Genomic DNA, 21,858 nt, shown 5'->3' with positions numbered 1-21,858 from the left:
GAGTCCTAGCTCTCCTTTTTCACCCTAAAGTGTTTGTTTTTTTATACATTCAATGAGCACAGAATCTTGCATGCGCAGTGAAAACCGTGACACGGACTTACCTTGGGTCCGTCCGGCCCAGGCCACCCTGGAAGTCCTTGTTTCCCTGGAAGGCCTGGTGCTCCAGTACGACCCTAAAACAAACACATAATTGGATTCAGAAATGGCTGTGGTCTGACGAGTCCACATGTCAAATTGTTTTTGGAAACTGTGGACGTCGTGTCCTCCGGAACAAAGAGGAAAAGAACCATCCGGATTGTTATAGGCGCAAAGTTCAAAAGCCAGCATCTGTGATGGTATGGGGGTGTATTAGTGCCCAAGGCATGGGTAACTTACACATCTGTGAAGGCACCATTAATGCTGAAAGGTACATACAGGTTTTGGAGCAACATATGCTGCCATCTAAGCAACATTATCATGGACGCCCCTGCTTATTTCAGCAAGACAATGCCAAGCCACGTGTTACAGCAGCGTGGCTTCATGGTAAAAGAGTGCGGGTACTAGACTGGCCTGCCTGTAGCCCAGACTTGTCTCCCATTGAAAATGTGTGGCGCATTATGAAGCCTAAAATACGACAATGGAGACCGCGGACTGTTGAACAACTTAAGCTGTACATCAAGCAAGAATGGAAATCAAGTCCACCATAAAAGCTTAAAAAATTGGTCTCCTCAGTTCCCAAACGTTAACGGAGTGTTGTTAAAAGGAAAGGCCATGTAACACGGTGGTAAAAATGCCCCTGGGCCAACTTATTTGCAATGTGTTGCTGCCATTAAATTCTAAGTTAATGATTATTTGCCAAAAAAAAAAAGTGTTCCTCAGTTAAATACACACATAAATATCTTGTCTTTGCAGTCTATTCAATTGGATATAAGTTCAAAAGGATTTGCAAATCATTGTATTCTGTTTTTTATTTACGAATTACACAACCTGCCAACTTCACTGGTTTTGTGTTTTGTATTAACTATACATTTAAAAACAACCTTTTAGTGCTATTGACAGAGTAACAATATACAACAATTTTTTGTGGTGGTAAGAAATTATATCTGTCATAACTTCCTTACAAATGCTCCAATTTTATAGTGGGTCAGGGTGTTGGGTGGGACCTAACGGCATGGATACTGCAGCGCCTTTACCGCCCTCTTGTGGTGAAAAAGTATAACTCATAACTCTTTCACACATGCTCTCATTTTCCTAAAAGTTTTGATGGCGGGTCGGGGCATCGGGTGGGACTTGACCGCAAGCGTCTGCCGACATGCGTTAACTCATCGCCCCCTTGTGGTGGAAAATTATAACAGTCATAACTGAGATAGGCTTTGGGTCTGGGTGTTGGGTGGGACGCAACTGCGTAACTACAAAGGCGCTTTTATCGCCTCCAAATGAAGAAAAAGTATAACTCTTATAACTTCCGTCCACATGCTCCAATCTTCCCGATATGTCTTATGGTAGGTGGGGGCATTTGGTGGGACCTAACGACATGAATATTGCAGCGCTTTTTTTCGCCCCCTGGTGGTGAAAAATTATAACAGTCATAACTTCCTTACGTATATTCTAATATTCTCAATTTTTCTATGGTGGGTCGGGGTGTTGGGTGGGACGCAACTGTATAACCATTACGGCGCCTTTATCGCCCCCTTGTGGGAAAATAATAACTCTTATAACTTCCGTCCACATGCTACAATCTTTCTGAATTTTTTTTTTTATGGTGGGTCGGGGCGTTAGGTGGGACCAAATGACATAAATACTGCAGTGCCTTTATCGCCCCCGAGTGATGAAAAAGTATAACTCTCAAAACTTCCGTCTACATGCTCCAATCTTCCCGAATTTTCTTATAGTAGGTCGGGGTGTTGGGTTGGACCTAAAAGCATGAATACTGCAGCGCTTTTTTTCGCCCCCTTGTGGTGGAAAATTATAACAGTCATAACTTCCTTACACATACTTCAATCTTCTCTAAATGTTTATGGTGGGTCGGGGTGGGACGCAACTGCATAACCACTACGGCGCCTGTATCGCCCACTTATGGTAAAAATTATAACTCTCATAACTTCCGTCTACATGCTACAATCATTCAGAATTTTTTTTCCGGTGGGTCGGGGTGTTAGGTGGGGCCTGATGACATAAATACTGCAGTGCCTTTATCACCCCTGAGTGATGAAAAAGTATAACTCTCAAAACTTCCGTCCACATGCTCGAATCTTCCCGATATGTCTTATGGTAGGTCGGGGCGTTAGGTGGGACCTAACGACATGAATAATGCAGCGCTTTTTTTCGCCCCCTTGTGGTGAAAAATTATAACAGTCATAACTTCCTTACACATACTCCAATTTTCTCGACATTTTTTATGGTGGGTCCGGGTGTTGGGTGGGACGCAACTGTATAACTATTACAGTGCCTTTATTTCCCCCTTGTAGTGAAGTGAAGTGAAGTGAATTATATTTATATAGCGCTTTTCTCTAGTGACTCAAAGCGCTTTACATTGTGAAACCCAATATCTAAGTTATAGTTTTAAACCAGCGTGGGTGGCACTGGGAGCAGGTGGGTAAAGTGTCTTGCCCAAGGACACAACGGCAGTGACTACGTTGGCAGAAGCGGGGATCGAACCTGGAACCCTCAAGTTGCTGGCACGGCCACTCTACCAACCGAGCTATACCGCCCCAAAGTGAAAATGAAAATGATTACTCTCATAACTTCCGTCCACATGCTCCAATCTTTCCAAATTTTTTTTGCGGTGAGTCGGGGCGTTAGGTGGGACCTAACAACATGAATACTGCAGCGCCTTTATCGCCCCCTTGTGGTGAAAAATTATAACAGTCATAACTTCCTTACACATACTCCAATCTTCTTGAAATTTTTATGGTGGGTCGGGGTGTTGGGTGGGACGCAACTGCATAACTACTACTGTGCCTTAATCGTCCCCTTGTAGTGAAAATGATTACTCTCATAACTTCAGTCTACATGCTACAATCTTTCAGAAACATTTTTCCGGTGGGTCAGGGCGTTAGGTGGGACCTGATGACATGAATACTGCAGTGCCTTTATCGCCCCCGAGTGATGAAAAAGTATAACTCTCAAAACTTCCTTCCACATGCTCGAATCTTCCCGATATGTCTTATGGTAGGTCGGGGCGTTAGGTGGGACCTAACGACATGAATATTGCAGCGCTTTTTTTCGCCCCCTTGTGGTGAAAAATTATAACAGTCATAACTTCCTTACACATACTCCAATTTTCTCGAAATTTTTTATGGTGGGTCCGGGTGTTGGGTGGGACGCAACTGTATAACTATTACAGTGCCTTTATCCCCCCTTGTAGTGAAGTGAAGTGAAGTGAATTATATTTATATAGCGCTTTTCTCTAGTGACTCAAAGCGCTTTACATTGTGAAACCCAATATCTAAGTTACATTTTTAAACTGGTGTGGGTGGCACTGGGAGAAGGTTGGTAAAGTGTCTTGCCCAAGGACACAATGGCAGTGACTGGGTTGGCAGAAGCGGTGATCGAACCTGGAACCCTCAAGTTGCTGGCACGGCCACTCTATCAACCGAGCTATACCGCCCCAAAGTGAAAATGAAAATGATTACTCTCATAACTTCCGTCCACATGCTCCAATCTTTCCAAATTTTTTTTGCGGTGAGTCGGGGCGTTAGGTGGGACCTAACCACATGAATACTGCAGCGCCTTTATCGCCCCCTTGTGGTGAAAAATTATAACAGTAATAACTTCCTTACACATACTCCAATCTTCTTGAAATTTTTATGGTGGGTCGGGGTGTTGGGTGGGACGCAACTGCATAACTACTACTGTGCCTTAATCGTCCCCTTGTAGTGAAAACGATTACTCTCATAACTTCGGTCTACATGCTACAATCTTTCAGAAACATTTTTCCGGTGGGTCGGGGCGTTAGGTGGGACCTGATGACATGAATACTGCAGTGCCTTTATCGCCCCTTGATGGTGCAAACCTATAACAGTCATAAATCCTGACACATGCTCTGATCTTTCTGAAAGTTTTGATCGCGGGTCGGGGTGTCGGGTGGGACTTGACCGCATGAATCGTGCGTGCTGGCGGAATCGCGTCAACCCAGCGGTGCAAGGGGGGTGAGGACTCGTTCAACTCTGCTTGCAGCTTTAATAATAATTATCATTATAATAATCATGTATCATTACAAGAATCGATTGATGGGAGTGTATACATGCATCATCTATTTGTGAAGCCCACCTTTAAAGGCCTACTGAAATAATTTTTTTTAAATTTAAACGGGGATAGCAGATCCATTCTATGTGTCATACTTGATCATTTCGCGATATTGCCATATTTTTGCTGAAAGGATTTAGTAGAGAACAACGACGATAAAGATCGCAACTTTTGGTATCTGATAAAGAAAAGCCTTGCCCCTACCGGAAGTAGCGTGACGTAGTCAGTTGAAAGGCTCCTCACATTTTCCTATTGTTTTCAATGCAGCTAGAGCGATTCGGACCGAGAAAGCGACGATTACCCCATTAATTTGAGCGAGGATGAAAGATTTGTGGATGAGGAACGTTAGAGTGACGGACTAGAATGCAGTGCAAGACATATCTTTTTTCGCTCTGACCTTAACTTAGGTACAAGCTGGCTCATTGGATTCCACACTCTCTCCTTTTTCTATTGTGGATCACAGATTTGTATTTCAAACCACCTCGGCTACTCTATCCTCTTGAAAATGAGAGTCGAGAACGCGAAATGGACATTCACAGTGACTTTAATCCCCACGACAATACATCAACGAAACACTTTAGCTACGGAGCTAACGTGATAGCCTCGTGCTTAACTGCATATAGAAACAAAATAAATAAATCCCTGACTGGAAGGATAGACAGAAGATCAACAATACTATTAAACCATGGACATGTAAATACACGGTAAATGCTTTCCAGCCTGGCGAAGGTTAACAATGCTGTTGCTAACGACGCCATTGAAGCTAACTTAGCAACCGGACCTCACAGAGCTATGCTAAAAACATTAGCTATCCATCTACGCCAGCCAGCCCTCATCTGCTCATCAACACCCGTGCTCACCTGCGTTCCAGCGATCGACGGTGCGACGAAGGACTTCACCCGATCACAGATGCGGTCGGCGAGACGGAGGAAGTTAAGGTGAGTTTGCCGGTTAGCGCGTCTGCTATCCATCTCTGTCCTCCTGGCTGTGTTGCTGTAGTCCGCCGCTAATACACCGATCTCACCTACAACTTTCTTCTTTGCAGTCTCCATTGTTCATTAAACAAATTGCAAAAGATTCACCAACACAGATGTCCAGAATACTGTGGAATTTTGAAATGAAAACAGAGCTTTTTTGTATTGTATTCAATGGGGTACCAATACTTCCGTATCAACCGTTTATGTCACGCGCATACGTCGTCATATCTAGACGTTTTCAACCGGAAGTTTAGCGGGAAATTTAAAATTGCACTTTATAAGTTAACCCGGCCGTATTGGCATGTGTTGCAATGTTAAGATGTCATCATTGATATATAAACTATCAGACTGCGTGGTCGGTAGTAGTGGGTTTCAGTAGGCCTTTAAAAAGTCAAACACCTGAATAAGGTTATAAAATGATGTCAATATTTGTGTAAACATATAGATTATGTGGGACGGTGACGTTGGGAGTCACCGGCAGGAAGAAAAGCTTGCTATGACCTGTCTCTTTCAGACGTGTTTCTATAAAATCCTCTATGTGGGTCAATACGGTAGATTACAAAACTTGGTGTGAGGACTCTTTTGAGTGCTGGTCATGAAAAGAGCCGCCTGGGAAGGACACAGCGGACCTGCTGCGGCGATGCCGGGGTGATTTATCGCTGCAGTGCACCAAGCACTTAGAGAAATGAAGTGGATTCATCAGCAGGACCGGAGTCCGTAGTACCAAGACCGTCATGGACGCAGGCCAAGGAAGCAGAAGAGGGATGGGCGGGGGGGGGGCGTACTTGACCCTTTTAGGAGTGTTGCAGAGAGAGAAAGACAGCACACAGGGGAGGAGTAGAGGCTCACCTTTGACCCCGGGCGTCCAATGTCTCCCTGAGAAAGACAACAGATAAATCAATGATGAACAGATCAATGATTATAAAACAGAAATAGGCCAGAAAATGCACCTTTTCGCCTTTGGCTCCTCTTATACCGGGTAATCCAGCGTCACCCTGGAAGATGAGACGCCGTTCATGAAAACACTCTGAGGAGCTTCACCGTGGACTCGCTTACCTCGGGGCCTCTGGGTCCCGGGGGCCCCGGTGAGCAGCCTGGTATCACAGGATGTTCATTTTGCTGCTCTTGTCCTCGAAACACTGCTGGCGGCGCGAAGGTGCTGCTGCTGCCGTCCTTCAGACATGGCACACATTTAATGACAAATAATCAAAGTTAACGAGATAATAATATAACCTGTTAACTAATTCTTTAAACGCGTGATTAACGAGCATGCGTCCTGACTCCTTTTTGACCCTTGTGCCGTTCCGTAGCCTGGGGAAATGTCATGGCGTCAGTTGCCGTTGAGCCACCAATTCAAAAATATCGTTGAGAAATGCAGGAATAAAAATTACATTATGGAAATATCAGATTCAAAACCATGACAAGTCGTTCTACCTACAAGACAAGAAGATTGTTCTATCTTCCAACGCCATGAGATGACGTCGTTAGGCGCCAATGCTGCTGGCTCGCTTTGCCGCTTGCAGAGAGGAGGAGCTTCACGTCCGTATTTACATTCCAGTTGAGTGAATTAATAACATCCAATGTAGTTGCTTTAGTAAGAAGGAATAAAAGCTCAGCAGTAAGCAGGAAGTCGAGTAATTTTCCATCAAAGCCTTCGTCAAGACATCCTCTCAAACCAATCACACTCTTCCTGCTTCACAATAAGAGCGCCATCCATCACATAGCTAGCTAACAAAATAAAAATGTCTTACATTACGATCATGCCTTGTCAAGCATGTTTTGTAATGTAACCTGTGATATTTGTACCTAAATAAATATTTCATGACAGATTGAAATCAAGTGTACATTCTTTTGTGCTCTGATTGATAAGCCGCAATTACAGATTGTTTTACAGACTGAATATTACATTTTGTTTATAAATAGAGAAAGTTAAGACATTGCCATGCGGAAATAGGAAAAGCATCAACATCTTTGACAATCAAAGCAAATGATCATAACAATCCACATTTTCTGTTATTAATGCGCAAAACTGCTATTTAAACATGGAAGTGTAGCCACTCCTCTGAACGCAAGTGCTCCTACAGCAGGAATACAAATTCTGTATTCCTACAAAATTTGGCAAGACACCAACGCACTGCAGGCATTTTTTTAAAATTCTCTTTAAAAGCGTGTTTATGTCCTGTTTGTGTTAAACTGTTTTAAAAATATTTAATTAAAACCGATTGTTTAGTCACGGTAATAAAAACTTTAAAATGATCTCTCTGGGGCATGATTCTCAAACGGTGGTACGTGTACCACTAGTGGCACTGCAAAGAACTAGAGATGTCCGATAATATCGGACTGCCGATATTATCGGCCGATAAATGTTTTAAAATGTAATATCGGAAATTATCAATATCGGCTTCAAAAAGTAAAATTTATGACTTTTTAAAACGCCACTGTACGGAGTGGTACACGGACGTAGGGAGAAGTACAGAGCGCCAATAAACCTTAAAGGCACTGCCTTTGCGTGCTGGCCCAATCACATAATATCTACGGCTTTTCAAACACACAAGTAAGAATGCAAGACATACTTGGTCAACAACCATACAGGTCACACTGAGGGTGTCGTATAAACAACTTTAACACTGTTACAAATATGCGCCACACTGTGAACCCACACCAAACAAGAATGACAAACACATTTCGGGAGAACATCCGTACCGTAACACAACATAAACACAACAGAACAAATACCCAGAAACCCTTGCAGCACTAACTCTTCCGGGACGCTACAATATACACCCCCCGCTATCCCCTACCCCACCTCAACCCCGGCCCCCCAACTCCGCCCACCTCAACCTCCTAATGCTCTCTCAGGGAGAGCATATCCCAAATTCCAAGCTGCTGTTTTGAGGTATGTTAAAAAAAAAAAAAGCACTTTGTGACTTCAATAATAAATATGGCAGTGCCATGTTGGCATTTTTTTTCATAACTTGAGTTGATATATTTTGGAAAACCTTGTTACATTGTTTAATGCATCCAGCGGGACATCCCAACAAAATTAGGCATAATAATGTGTTAATTCCACGACTGTATATATCGGTATCGATTGATATCGGAATCGGTAATTAAGAGTTGGACAATATTGGAATATCGGATATCGGCAAAAAAGCCATTATCGGACATCTCTACAAATAACCATTAGATTAAAGTACAGTGTTTTATTTTCCTATATTCAAACACAGTGTTACTGCTCAAACTGTGTGTAATGTTACAGTGGCTAAAAATATGAACTATACTTGTTAAATAAAACCTCTGTCGTGTTTTTAATGAATACTTAGGTCTGCTATGCTACTATATTGTAACGTCGGTCATTATGGTGGTACTTGTAGAGCGAAGTGTTTTCCGAGGTGCTACTTAGTGAAAAAAGTCTGAGAAACTCTGATCTAGGGTACATTTATTAATGATGAAAATCTATCTGCGGTGATTAATTTTGAGTTAACTATGAACAAACTGCGATTATGTTTGAGTGGTTTGACAGCCCAAACGTGTGTCAGCTTGTGTGTCACCCACGGGGTCGCCCTGCTTCCAGTTGTGAGGCGGCGGCGGAAGAGGAGGAGGAGGCGGCGACGTCAGACAGCAGGCGTCGGACTTGCTGGGCTCGACCGGCAGCTGGAGGACTGGAAGGCAAATGGAAGCAGGGGACGAACGGCGTGACACCTCCACGTCAACACGTCTTACCTGAGTGCGGTGCTGCCAAGATGGAGTGATGCGTCCATGCAGGACTCAGGAGGACGTGGAAGGATGCTGCAAACACCACCAAGGCCATCCTGGCTGCGTCCTTAAGAAAAGGCACATTTAAAGAGATATACTCGTCGTCTAAAAGCACATTTTTGTTCCATGTCACTGTGTGCAGCATGGATGCACATTGTTCATTGCATTCATGCACTGATGCATGTCCAGTTAAAGTCCAAGGACTTGATGCTGGGCTTTATCTGCATGACAGCAACCACCCCCTTGGTTGCCAGGTGTTAGACATTGGCATCCCATAGGCATCCGTGCAGTCTTCCACCTCCCATAATCAGCAATAGTTGCTCATCGTCAATGAAAAAAAAACCTGTCTTACCGTCTTCTGCAAATTGTTGTCGCCTCTTTCCAGCCTGAACAAGTTGAGCGTGTTCCCTGCCTCACGAATTAATTCCAGATATTTATTCCTCTCTTTCGGCGACGAGTATTCCTCAAAAGATGCCAACGAGCTGAGCTCGAGTCCAGCTGCTCTGCAAGGCGAGCGCGACTGAAATGGCACGTTCAGCATGCGACTGGCACTGAATCTGCAAAGTGTCTTTTGCAGGGGAAACAGCACCACCTGCTGTATGCTTGTGTCTTTTGCAGGGGAGAGAGCACCACCTGCTGTAAGTGTGTGTCTTTTGCAGGGGAAATAGCGCCACCTGCTGCATGTTTGTGTCTTTTGCAGGGGAGACAATCAATCAATCAATCAAGGTTTACTTATATAGCCCTAAATCACGAGTGTCTCAAAGGGCTGCACAAGCCACAACGCTGCAAAGTGTCTTTTGCAGGGGAGACAGCACCACCTGCTGCATGTTTGTGTCTTTTGCAGGGCAAACAGCGCCACCTGCTGCAGGTTTGTGTCTTTTGCAGGCGAAACAGCACCACCTGCTGCATGTTTGTGTCTTTTGCAGGGGAAAGAGCGCCACCTGCTGCATACACTTACTGCATGTTTGTGTCTTTTGCAGGGGAAATAGCGCCACCTGCTGCATGTTTGTGTCCATGCAAGGTTTTGTTCTATTCCCCATTACAATGAGTTCCAATATTAAAAGCATTTTGATACTTATCTGACATCTTCAATCATGTGATTGCTGATTTACCATTCTTCCTTTACCATTTGTAGTTTCGTTTCTATTACTCCCAAATGTAAATTCATTGTTTTTAAGTATTTAATTCAAATTTAATCTCTAAAATATACAATTAATAATAATATATCAATTCAATATATAGGACTATGCAACTGTTTTCTTTGAAAAGAAGTCACCTATATCTTTAATGAAGTCTGATTAGAGGTGTTTGTTCTGTTGTTTTTTCCCCCGGGTAATTCAATTCTAATCTCACAATGTAAAAATACACTGAAAATAAAGGTTAGTATTACTCACTTCTAAATAATTTATATGTTGAATTAAATTGATTTGTATCAGTACCTTTTACATTAAACATTTACTACTACTCCTACTTTACTAAATATTTTTTGCTTAGGTTTTGGTTGATTAATTTGTTTGCTTTATTTGACTACTTCATTTTAACATGTACCTTTTAAAGGTCTGATTGGATTAATATTTACTTAAATTTGAAGATTGTTAGATTTAATAAATAATATTGGGCGCAATATGTTGCCTCAATTTTATCGAGTACACTGTTAAAAAAATACATTGTAAAATCACAGCAAATTACGGGCTAGTAATTGCATTACTGTAAATGTGATTGTGAAATAACAGTTAATTGCTGTGAAATATAATGGTATTGTCATTTTTATAGTCATTTGTTGTAATGTTACAGTACATTTTGATTACAGTATTCTACTGTGAAGAAATACTGTTAAATGCTGTAAAATCCTGGTAAACCTTTATAATGTAGTTACGGTGTATCTTTTTTATTGGAGGATTATTTGTGTCTTTATCACGAAAGCTTTTTTTTTTTACTCTGAATTTATGTCACTGAATTTTTTGCATTTGAAATTTGTGAACTGATTTTTATTTAATTTTTTTTGCATCAACTTTCATTCAATACAAATCTGTGAGGAAATGTGTGCATTTGAAAATTCAGTTTGGCAAAATGCGGTGTTTTTAAATTGTGTAAAAATTCTGTGTTAAAAAAGGTATTATATAAAATAGGAAGTACATTTGTGTAACTGATTTTGCAGGTTTGAATTTTGTTAACTGAATTTTTTACATTAAAGTTTTCATTAAATAAAATAGTGTATAAAAAAATAGTGTAAAAATATTCAGTGTAAAAAAATAATTGTATACAAATTCAAGGTAAAAACAATCAGTGATGCTGATTTTTTTAATGTTTTTTTTAAATGAAATTGTCAGCATAGGTTGATGTGAAAAAAGTTTTGGTAACAAAATTCAAACGCACAAATTCATTTACATAAATTTAAATAAATAAATGATAAATGGGTTATACTTGTATAGCGCTTTTCTACCTTCAAGGTACTCAAAGCGCTTTGACAGTATTTCCACATTCACCCATTCACACACACATTCACACACTGATGGAGGGAGCTGCCATGCAAGGCGCTACCAGCACCCATCAGGAGCAAGGGTGAAGTGTCTTGCCCAAGGACACAACGGACGTGACTAGGATGGTAGAAGGTGGGGATTGAACCCCAGTAACCAGCAACCCTCCGATTGCTGACACGGCCACTCTACCAACTTCGCCACGCCGTCCCCCCCATTTGTGTACGTAATAAAGACACAAATGAACCTCCATACTTTTTACAATGTATGGTACTTTCTTTGCATCCTTTCAGACTCAGTCTGACTGTAAACAAATGAAACATAACTCAGGATATCAAATAATTCATTGTATTGCAAATGTTGAGGCACAGTACATGAAATCAAGTACAGTATGTGTCGAGTTTACATTGCAATAAGCCTGATTGTAGACCAAATATAAAAATATTATAGTTTAGGAATTAAAAGGAGGCTTGTAAACAAAAAATGTAACAGTAACAAATGTGTAAAGTAAGAGTTGCCAAATGTAAACTTTGTAAGTGTGGTGCACACTTACAGCACGGCCATTTGTTTGTCTGCCTACTTGGGCGAGGTGGCGTCCTTTAAATACGCGATGATGTCTTCTCTCTCTTTTTTCTTGCGCAGACCGCTGAATATCATCTTGGTACCGGGAATGTATTTCTTTGGGTTTTCAAGGTAGACCATCAGGGTGTCTTCACCCCACACGATACCTAGAGCAGAGGGAAAAACCACATTAAGTCCAACTAAGCTCGACTGAAAAAATAACTCCAATGGTGACTGGAGTGTATGAAAAAGACGTTCTACATTGCGGCTCCGCACCTTTGTCCTTGTTGGCCTGCGTGTAAGTGAAGCCGGGGGCTTGTCCGGTCTTCCTCCCGAACAGGCCCCACAGATTGGGCCCCGTTTTGTGTTTGCCACCTTCCTCCACGGTGTGACACTGGGAACATTTCAAAACGAACACCTTCTTGCCTTTGCTGACGTCTCCCATGGCCGGTGTTCAGCTGGACGCAGACAGGAAGTTACGTCAGAGACAAGGCGTTGGGACATCAGAATCAGAATCAGAAATACTTTATTAATCCCTGAGGGGAAATTAATTAATTTTCAGCACAATCCCATTCAAGATCAGACAAACATTACAGGGAGACAGAACAGGATCGCTGACGGGTCTGCCAACTTCCGGCGCCCCTTACAAAAAAAGTGAGAAACTGGTAAAAAAAATTCAGTCTAAGCCTGGGCCCCTGGAGAGGGGCCAGACTGAGGCCAAGGGAAAAAAACCTCATAGTCATAGTACACATAAGCATGTGTATAAAAGGGAAACATCAACATCAAAGAACATACAGGACATTAAAGACATTAAAGGCCTACTGAAAGCCACTACTACCGACCACGCAGTCTGATAGTTTATATATCAATGATGAAATCTTAACATTGCAACACATGCCAATACGGCCGGGTTAACTTATAAAGTGCAATTTTAAATTTCCAGCTAAACTTCCGGTTGAAAACGTCTATGTATGATGACGTATGCGCGTGACGTCAATCGTTGAAACGGAAGTATTCGGACACATTGTATCCAATACAAAAAGCTCGGTTTTCATCGCAAAATTCCACAGTATTCTGGACATCTGTGTTGGTGAATCTTTTGCGATTTGTTTGATGAACAATGAAGACTGCAAAGAAGAAAGCTTTAGGTGGGATTGGTGTATTAGCGGCTGGCTGCAGCAACACAACCAGGAGGACTTTGACTTGGATAGCAGACGCGCTATCCGACGCTAGCCGCCGACCGCATCTATGATCGGGTGAAGTCCTTCGTCGCTCCGTCGATCGCTGGAACGCAGGTGAGCACGGGTGTTGATGAGCAGATTAGGGCTGGCTGGCGTAGGTGGATAGCTAATGTTTTTAGCATAGCTCTGTGAGGTCCCGTTGCTAAGTTAGCTTCAATGGCGTCGTTAGCAACAGCATTGTTAAGCTTCGCCAGGCTGGAAAGCATTAACCGTGTAGTTACATGTCCATGGTTTAATAGTATTGTTGATTTTCTGTCTATCCTTCCAGTCAGGGGTTTATTTCTTTTGTTTCTATCTGCAGTTAAGCCCGATGCTATCACATTAGCTCTGTAGCTAAAGTGCTTCACCGATGTATTGTCGTGGAGATAAAAGTCACTGTGAATGTCCATTTTGCGTTCTCGACTCTCATTTTCAAGAGGATATAGTATCCGAGGTGGTTTAAAATACAAATCCGTGATCCACAATAGAAAAAGGAGAAAGTGTGGAATCCAATGAGCCCTTTTACCTAAGTTACGGTCAGAGCGAAAAAAGATACGTCCTGCACTGCACTCTAGTCCTTCACTCTCACGTTCCTCATCCACGAAGCTTTCATCCTGGCTCAAATTAATGGGGTAATCGTCGCTTTCTCGGTTCGAATCGCTCTCGCTGCTGGTGTAAACAATGTGCAGATGTGAGGAGCCTTTCAACCTGTGACGTCACGCTACTTCCGGTACAGGCAAGGCTTTTTTTATCAGCGACCAAAAGTTGGGAACTTTATCGTCGATGTTCTCTACTAAATCCTTTCAGCAAAAATATGGCAATATCGCGAAATGATCAAGTATGACCCATAGAATGGATCTGCTATCCCCGTTTAAATAAAAAAAAAATCATTTCAGTAGGCCTTTAAAAGAGCAAAGCATGGCTAAGGCCCTGTCTACACTAAGCCGGATAACACCTTAAACGAATAATTATTTAGCCTAAGCCCCGTTTCAGCCACACTAAACCATCGTTTAAGATTCCCCTCCTTGGATATTTTTTTTACACGGGTAAGTGCGCCGTGTATTTCTTGAATCTCCGGCTCTTAGCTTTGTATGGACTCATTGATCGTTTACAAACTGAGTTCGGAGAGGAAGTGACAGCCGGAGCTAACCACTGGAAAGATGGAGGCGAGTCATCCAGACATGCCCGCGTTTCTCCTTCTTCTACATGTACAGACGCTTGTGGAAATCACACATGAATAACTTAAGAGAAAGCGAATTGCAGCTATTTGGGATACAACACATCTCAGACGGCAAGAGAACTTTCGAATGTCCAGGTCAGCTGTGATTCTACTTACCGAAAAACTTTGTCCATTTGTCGAAGGAGAGACAACGAGAATGCGGGCTCCCATGGATGTGATAAAAAAGGTAGCGTTTGCTTTGTATTACCTGGCTGTCGAGGAAAACATTGAAAGCATTTGGACTGTCAAAGCAGACTGTATCAGTTATTGTCCGCCATGTATGTCGTGGACTCAACGTCTAGGTTCAGAGCATATAAAGTCACAAAAAACGAATGGACGATGAAGGTGAAGACAAAAGAGTGAGGAGTGTCCTGACCAGATATATAGATCCCTAGTTTGATTGATGTAAAATGTTCTTTATCACATTGTTTACGTGTGATGGCTCAGGTGTGATTCACTACAATAGGGCCCCACAGCACACAAGATTCCAGTTAATTGAATTACCACAACACTGGATATTGTTCAGATAAGTTACATTTAATAAGTTACGTTTAATTTAGGAACTTGCACACAAAGCAACACTGGAGGTGACTATGACGTGCGGATTTTCCGCGCATGCGGAATAGGTCGGTCGCATTGCAGGGCGGACTGAGGGGGTCTTAAACCAGTGTTTTTCAACCTTTTTTGAGCCAAGGCACATTTTTTCATTGAAAAAATCGGAGGCACCCCACCAGCAGAGCTCATTAAAAAATTAAACTCAGCAGCCGATATTGACAATAAAATGTTGTTGTCGCAATTGTTGGATATGACTTTAAAGCATAACCAAGCATGCATCAGTATAGCTCTTGTCTCAAAGTAAGTGTACTGTCACGACCTGTCACATCACGCCGATGGTTTTTGCTGTTTTCCTGTGTGTAGTGTTTTAATTCTTGTCTTGCGCTCCTATTTTGGAGGCTTTTTCTCTTTATTTGGTATCTGCCTGTAGCAGTTTCATGTCTTCCTTGACCGCTATTCCCCACACCTGCTTTGTTTTAGCAATCAATAATATTTCAGTTGTTTTTATCCTTCTTTGTGGGGACATTGTTGATTGTCATGTCATGTTTGGATGTAATCCAATCCAATCCAATCCACTTTATTTGTATAGCAATCCAATCCACTTTATTTGTATAGCAAACAACAGAAATGTTTCCAAAGTGCTGCACAACCATATTAAAAACAATATTCAAATATTATGCTTAGCTCCACCAATGACTGAATAAAAACAAAAAATAAATAAATATAAAACCACTATAAAAACAATATAAAAATAAATAGGATTAAAAACGATTTTAAAGGGCAAAACCAATTAAAACAATAAATAGAAATCAAAATTTTAAAAACAACGAGGATCACACAACTCACGTAGTGTTAAAAGCCAAAGAATAAAAGTGGGTTTTAAGACGAGACTTAAAACACTCCACTGTGGGAGCAGTTCGAACATGGAGGGGCAGAGTGTTCCAGAGCTCAGGGCCGACCACAGAGAAGGCCCCTGGTTTTAAGTCTCGTTTTGGGCACCATGAGCTGGAGCTGGCTCTCGGACCTCAGAGCGCGCGCAGGAGTGTAAATTTGGATGAGGTCCGAGATATAATGAGGTGCCAGTCCATGTAAAGCCTTAAAAGCAAACAGCAAGGTTTTAAAATCAATTCTAAAATGAACAGGGAGCCAGTGCAAACTCTCAAGGATGTACTTTGTGGACGCCGTCTCTGCTCCACAGTAAGTCTTTGCTGTCGTCCAGCATTCTGTTTTTGTTTACTTTGTAGCCAGTTCAGATTTAGTTTCATTCTGCATATCCTTCCCTAAGCTTCGATGCCTTTTCTTAGGAGCACTCACCTTTTGTTTATTTTTGGTTTAAGCATTAGATACCTTTTTACCTGCATGCTGCCTCCCGCTGTTTCTGACATCTACAAAGCAATTAGCTACCTGCTGCCACCTACTGATATGGATTGATTGATTGAGACTTTTATTAGTAGATTGCACAGTACAGTACATATTCCGTACAATTGACCACTAAATGGTAACACCCGAATAAGTTTTTCAACTTGTTTAAGTCGGGGTCCACGTTAATCAATTCATGGTACAAATATATACTATCAGCATAATACAGTCATCACACAAGTTAATCTTTAGAGTATATACATGGAATTATTTACATTATTTACAATCCGGGGGGTGGGAAGTGGAGGGGGTTGGGGCGGGGGGTTAGGTTTGGTTGATATCAGCACTTCAGTCATCAACAATTATATCATCTGAGAAATGGACATTGTAACAGTGAAGGTCTGACTTGGTAGGATATGTACAGCGAGCAGTGAACATAGTGAGCTCAGAAAGCATAAGAACAAGTATATACATTTGATTATTTACATTTGATTATTTACAATCCGGGGAGGTGGGACGTGGTGGGGGGAGGGTGTTAGTTTAGGGTTGTAGCTGTCTGAAGGTGTTCTTTAAGTGCGGTTTTGAAGGAGGATAGAGATGCACTTTCTTTTACACCTGTTGGGAGTGCATTCCATATTGATGTGGCATAGAAAGAGAATGAGTTAAGACCATTGTTAGAACGGAATCTGGGTTTGACGTGGTTTGTGGAGCTCCCCCTGGTGTTGTGGTTATGGCGGTCATTTACGTTAAGGAAGTAGTTTGACATGTACTTCGGTATCAGGGAGGTGTAGCGGATTTTATAGACTAGGCTCAGTGCAAGTTGTTTTACTCTGTCCTCCACCCTGAGAAGTGGGTAGGAGTGAGGTGTGATCTGGGGTGGAGGTCTAGAAGTAACCTGACTAGCTTGTTCTGGGATGTTTGGAGTCTAGATTTGAGGGTTTTGGAGGTGCAGGGGTACCAGGAGGTGCATGCATAATCGAAAAAGGGTTGAATGAGAGTTCCCGCTAGAATCTTCATGGTGCTTTTGTTGACCAGGGAGGAGATTCTGTAGAGAAATCTCGTTCGTTAGTTGACCTTGCCTCCCGCTGTTTCCGACATCTACAAAGCAATTAGCTACCTGCTGCCACCTACTGATATGGAAGAGTATAACGTGGTAAATCTGTCGATCTCCAGACAGTACAGACACTCAACACCGGCACATTATTTGCGGATTATAATTACTGGTTTGCAAAAAATATTTTTAGACTTAGACTTAGACAAACTTTAATGATCCACAAGGGAAATTGTTCAACACAGTAGCTCAGTTACAATGATGGAAAGTGTAAGGATGGAAAGGACAATGCAGGTATAAATAGACTAAAAAAGCTATATATATAAAAAAAAAATCTAACATATATACGAATATATACATAATATGTGTACAGAATAATTTATATACAGATATATTATATTATGTCTATAACATATATACGATAAAAAAGGTGAAATGAGATAATCTCCCACAGCACACCAGACTGTATCTGACGGTACACTAGTGTGCCGCGGCACAGTGGTTGAAAAACACTGTCTTAAACGACCATTGTGTGTGTGTGTGCGTGTGTGCGTGTGGACAAGGATAAGGTTAGGTGGGATTTACCCTGGATAACATTAGCCGGCTTAGTGCAGAAGGGGCCTAAGTTGTGAAATCAAGCAGAACTGTTCGTTATACATGTGGGCGAGCTCACACGGCTACTGTAACACATTGTTGACCAAAAATCTAGTACATTATTACTTAGTGATTCAGTAAACACAAGTAAGAATCCTTACCTTTCGGGGTGTAAAGGTAGGCTCGTACAAAAGCGGCGCCACCCTTTTTCCAAGTGAAGTTGGGCTTGTTTCACTTATCCAACTCTTGAAAACTAAAGTGTCGGGTTTCAGGAAGGTGTGTCTTGTCTGCTCGAGTCATCTCAGACAGGTGAGTTTACTATCAACATTCCCCGACACTTTTCATCATTTATTCAGAATGTCGGATTATATATGCACATACTATGTGGAACATAATAATGTGGACGTAATCGTAAATTAACTTTTTTTTTTTTTTTAAATAGGAAGAGCGAGCAAGAGTGGGATCACTTCCGCATAATTGTGACGTCACGACCGCTCCCGCTGTCGTTAAGGCGCTATCTCGCTAGCTTTATCCATTTAAACACTTTGTTGACATTATTCGTTCTTGTGTTGGATTGTCATGAATGCACATATGCAAAATATAATAATGTGGATGTGATCGCACGTGATGTATTCTTTAAAAATAGGACGTGCGAGCAAGAGTGGGATCGCTTCCGCATAATTGTGACGTCACGACCACCCACCTGTCGTTAACGTGCAATGTAACTAGCTTTATCATTTTAAACAGTTTGTTGACATTGTTATTTCAAGTATGGTGATTGTTTACACACAAATGCCGAGTGTAATATAATAATGTGTATGTAATCCCACGTTGTCTATGTTTAAAATAGGAAGAGCTTCCGCACAATTGTGACGTCACGACCACCGACGTTGTCGTCTCGCTAGTTTTATATTTTTAAACAATTGTATTTATTTATTTAAGAAAATAAAGTTATTTACCTTCCAATTACAGTGCAATGGTAAATATTTCTACAGTAATGAGGAATACAAGTTGTATCCTTTTAAATGGTTGCTGACATTATTTATATATAATTCAACTATACACTGTATAGTTGAATTATTTGTAACAATGGCGTTATAATTTCTGGTATTAAGTGATTATTTATTTAAATATATTTTAAATGTAAAATATTATCATGTCATATGCCACGCCCACGCGACTCACCCCACGTTAATCTCTTTCATATCGGAGGAGTCATAGGGAGGAACTATTTTCCCCCGGAACTTTAGTTTAACTAACAACAACATGACACAAAACAAACACAATCTTTCATATTAATATGAACATGAAAAGGAACAAAATCTTCTCTAAATTTTTCACAAATATTTTCAAACAATAACCAAGACGTTAAAAAACAAAACTACGACAAAAAGAAAGGAAATTAAAAAGTAAATGCAAAATACTATACTTTTTTTTAAATTGTCTTCGATTAAAATTGGTTTTTATAATATTCTTTATAACATGGGAGGTTTCATGACATTTTTGTTTTTGTTTGTCATCACTAGTGAGCTATGCAATATTTTAAAATTTCAAAAACAAAAAAAATGTTTTATGGGACATTACTCTGAATTTGTGAATATATAGTTTTCGTAGAAGACATAAAAGTTTAATAACACTCTCTAAGTCTTCATGAAAATGATATTGCCATAGTGAGTAATCATATCTGGCAGTCGAGGAAGCACTTCCGCTTAGTTGTGACGTCATCAACTTGTTTGAGAGAAGCTATCCCGACGCAGTATAGTTCTGTAATAATACTCCTTGAAATGATCCAAAGGACCACAAAGTACAGACACCGTCTCTAAGAAAAAGCTGCTAACTTTCGACAAAGCATCAACACGCACGTTGAGGTGATTTTTAAAGCCGATATCATTATTTGTCGCATGCTAACATGAAATGATTAACGTGGACCCCGACTTAAACAGGTTGAAAAACTTATTCGAGTGTTACCATTTAGTGGTCAATTGTACGGAATATTTACTGTACTATGCAATCTACTAATACAACTTTCAATCAATCAATCAATCAAAAAAAGTTGCAAATGGCGACCTAGTATCTTTTGGCTAAACAGTATTAATTCCACTGACCAACAGAGGGCAGCAAAGCAAGCACACGTTCCTCGTTTATTGCTGGTAATTGGTTGTGGGCATGGCTGTGGTAAATGACTTCCTGCAAAGTAGGAATTATTAATTCATATTTTGATAGCCAGAGCATTAAAAAATGGTTTCAACAATATGCGAGCCCCTGGACATTAAATAACGCCCACAAAGTCACTTTTACACTCGTTTGAGGCATAATAATAGAAAATAAGGCATATACTGTACTGACTTTAGCAGCCATTGTTTCATCTCATGTAGTGTTGACATTTGTGTTAATTTAGCACATTTTGGCTAATCCGCGTCATTTTTGCAAATGGAATTTGCCTCTGAGCGGCACACAAACGCGCATGTCAAGTGTCTTTTCAAATGTTTGTTTCCTGTGTAGATGAAGCAGGGACAGCAATGTATCAACTTTTTATTGCTAAAATGGCACAAACGCCGTCCTCCTTGTCTACGTCACTAAGCCTTCTGGGTAAAGTAGTTTACAAACATTTAGCACGACACCTCACTTCCATGTGTTTACATATGTGTTTATTCTTTATTTATCCGGGTTGAGACGATTAAGAACAGGTTTAAATTTGCAACGCTGACCTCGCAAAAGAGGCCACATTTACATATTAGAGATGTTAGAGTGTGATGATAATCTCTCATTGTCTCTCATTTATTTTTTATAGATGGCTCTCATCAGTTGGCAAATGTGTTGGAACATAAATGAACGTTTAAGATAGACAAACACTTTTCAAGCGTAAAACAAACAGAGAAATTCTGCAACTGATGGATGACTCTTTCTGTAGTGATAGTTATTACTGTCGCCAGTTATAATTATAACTATTATTAATTACAAATATTTAAAACAGTTCTGAATATGTGCTTTTACTGCCATGTACTTTTAAGTGTGCGGTATAAAAGGAGTAAAACATCTGTTAGAATAATTTTATCTAAGTTATCACAAAAACTTTGTGTTGAAATGAGTTCCCAGCGAGAAGACCAAAAGCTGTCTTTGAACCTACCAAGAAGAAGGCTTGTAAAACTCCACTCTGTAGGGGGAAGCAACATGAAGGTGTTCTGTTTTTATTTCATGTATTGACAACAGAAAGATATTGTAGTGTCCGTGCGTCTCTCCTCAAATTGAGCCAAATTTAATTCTGTCTCTGTTTGATTCCTTGCTTCTTGTCTCGTTTAATAGATGTCATCAGTGTTTGAACCTGACAACATCAATATTTTTTTTTCAATATTTTCTGCAATCCTGTGCTTGAGTTCACAAGGAACACTTAAAAAAGGCTTTTAACAAATTCATAAAATCACAAGGGGATTGATTTAATGTTGTTCAAAAAAATAAACTTTAAAACATCGCAACTTTTGTTGTTTATTCAGGCATTTTAGGCCGCGATAATCACTTTTTATGCTTAATTTACCTTATATCTGTTTTTTCCCCTCAAAACTCGGCAGTGCACATTATAACCCGGTGCGCCTAATGTACGGAATAATTCTGGTTTTGTTTACCGACCTCAAAGCAATTTTATTTGGTACATGGTGTAATGATAAGTGTGACCAGTAGATGGCAGTCAAACATAAGAGATACGTGTAGAATGCAGTATGATGGCAATATGACTCAGGTAAACAACATCAACATTTAATATGTTCCATTGAAAATATAGAACATTACACACGGCGCTCAAAAATCTATCAAAATGTTTTAGTACGACTTTGGTAAGCTATGAAGCCACACCGCTTGAAGTATTGCC

The 21,858-nt window shown here is 40.7% G+C and overlaps 2 protein-coding genes across 2 annotated transcripts in view; both read right to left on the bottom strand.

Moving 5' to 3' along the window:
• The window catches only part of LOC133636383 (acetylcholinesterase collagenic tail peptide-like), a 23,897-nt gene extending 14,932 nt beyond the window's left edge, over nucleotides 1–8,965 (bottom strand). Inside the window, exons 1-8 of the mRNA XM_062030375.1 lie at nucleotides 8,928–8,965; nucleotides 8,756–8,866; nucleotides 6,643–6,772; nucleotides 6,261–6,377; nucleotides 6,155–6,199; nucleotides 6,054–6,080; nucleotides 102–173; nucleotides 1–24 (exon numbers count right to left, since the gene is read on the bottom strand). The exon at nucleotides 1–24 is cut by the window's left edge and continues 39 nt beyond it. Coding sequence (XP_061886359.1) covers nucleotides 1–24; nucleotides 102–173; nucleotides 6,054–6,080; nucleotides 6,155–6,199; nucleotides 6,261–6,377; nucleotides 6,643–6,772; nucleotides 8,756–8,866; nucleotides 8,928–8,965 — 564 coding nt within the window. The remainder of the gene's footprint in view (nucleotides 25–101; nucleotides 174–6,053; nucleotides 6,081–6,154; nucleotides 6,200–6,260; nucleotides 6,378–6,642; nucleotides 6,773–8,755; nucleotides 8,867–8,927) is intronic.
• A 2,806-nt stretch (nucleotides 8,966–11,771) lies between these two features.
• On the bottom strand, nucleotides 11,772–18,466 carry LOC133635892 (cytochrome c-like). Its single transcript, XM_062029321.1, has 3 exons — nucleotides 18,158–18,466; nucleotides 12,275–12,456; nucleotides 11,772–12,165 (listed from the first exon to the last, which is right to left on the bottom strand). Exons 2-3 carry the CDS (start codon nucleotides 12,441–12,443, stop codon nucleotides 12,014–12,016), a joined length of 321 nt encoding a protein of 106 aa, XP_061885305.1. The 5' UTR covers nucleotides 12,444–12,456; nucleotides 18,158–18,466; the 3' UTR covers nucleotides 11,772–12,013.
• Nucleotides 18,467–21,858: the final 3,392 nt, after the last annotated feature.

Source organism: Entelurus aequoreus, linkage group LG20 (genome assembly GCF_033978785.1).
Source record: "Entelurus aequoreus isolate RoL-2023_Sb linkage group LG20, RoL_Eaeq_v1.1, whole genome shotgun sequence".
NCBI classification, from domain to species: domain Eukaryota; kingdom Metazoa; phylum Chordata; class Actinopteri; order Syngnathiformes; family Syngnathidae; genus Entelurus; species Entelurus aequoreus.
This window is presented reverse-complemented; position numbering and strand designations above follow the sequence as displayed.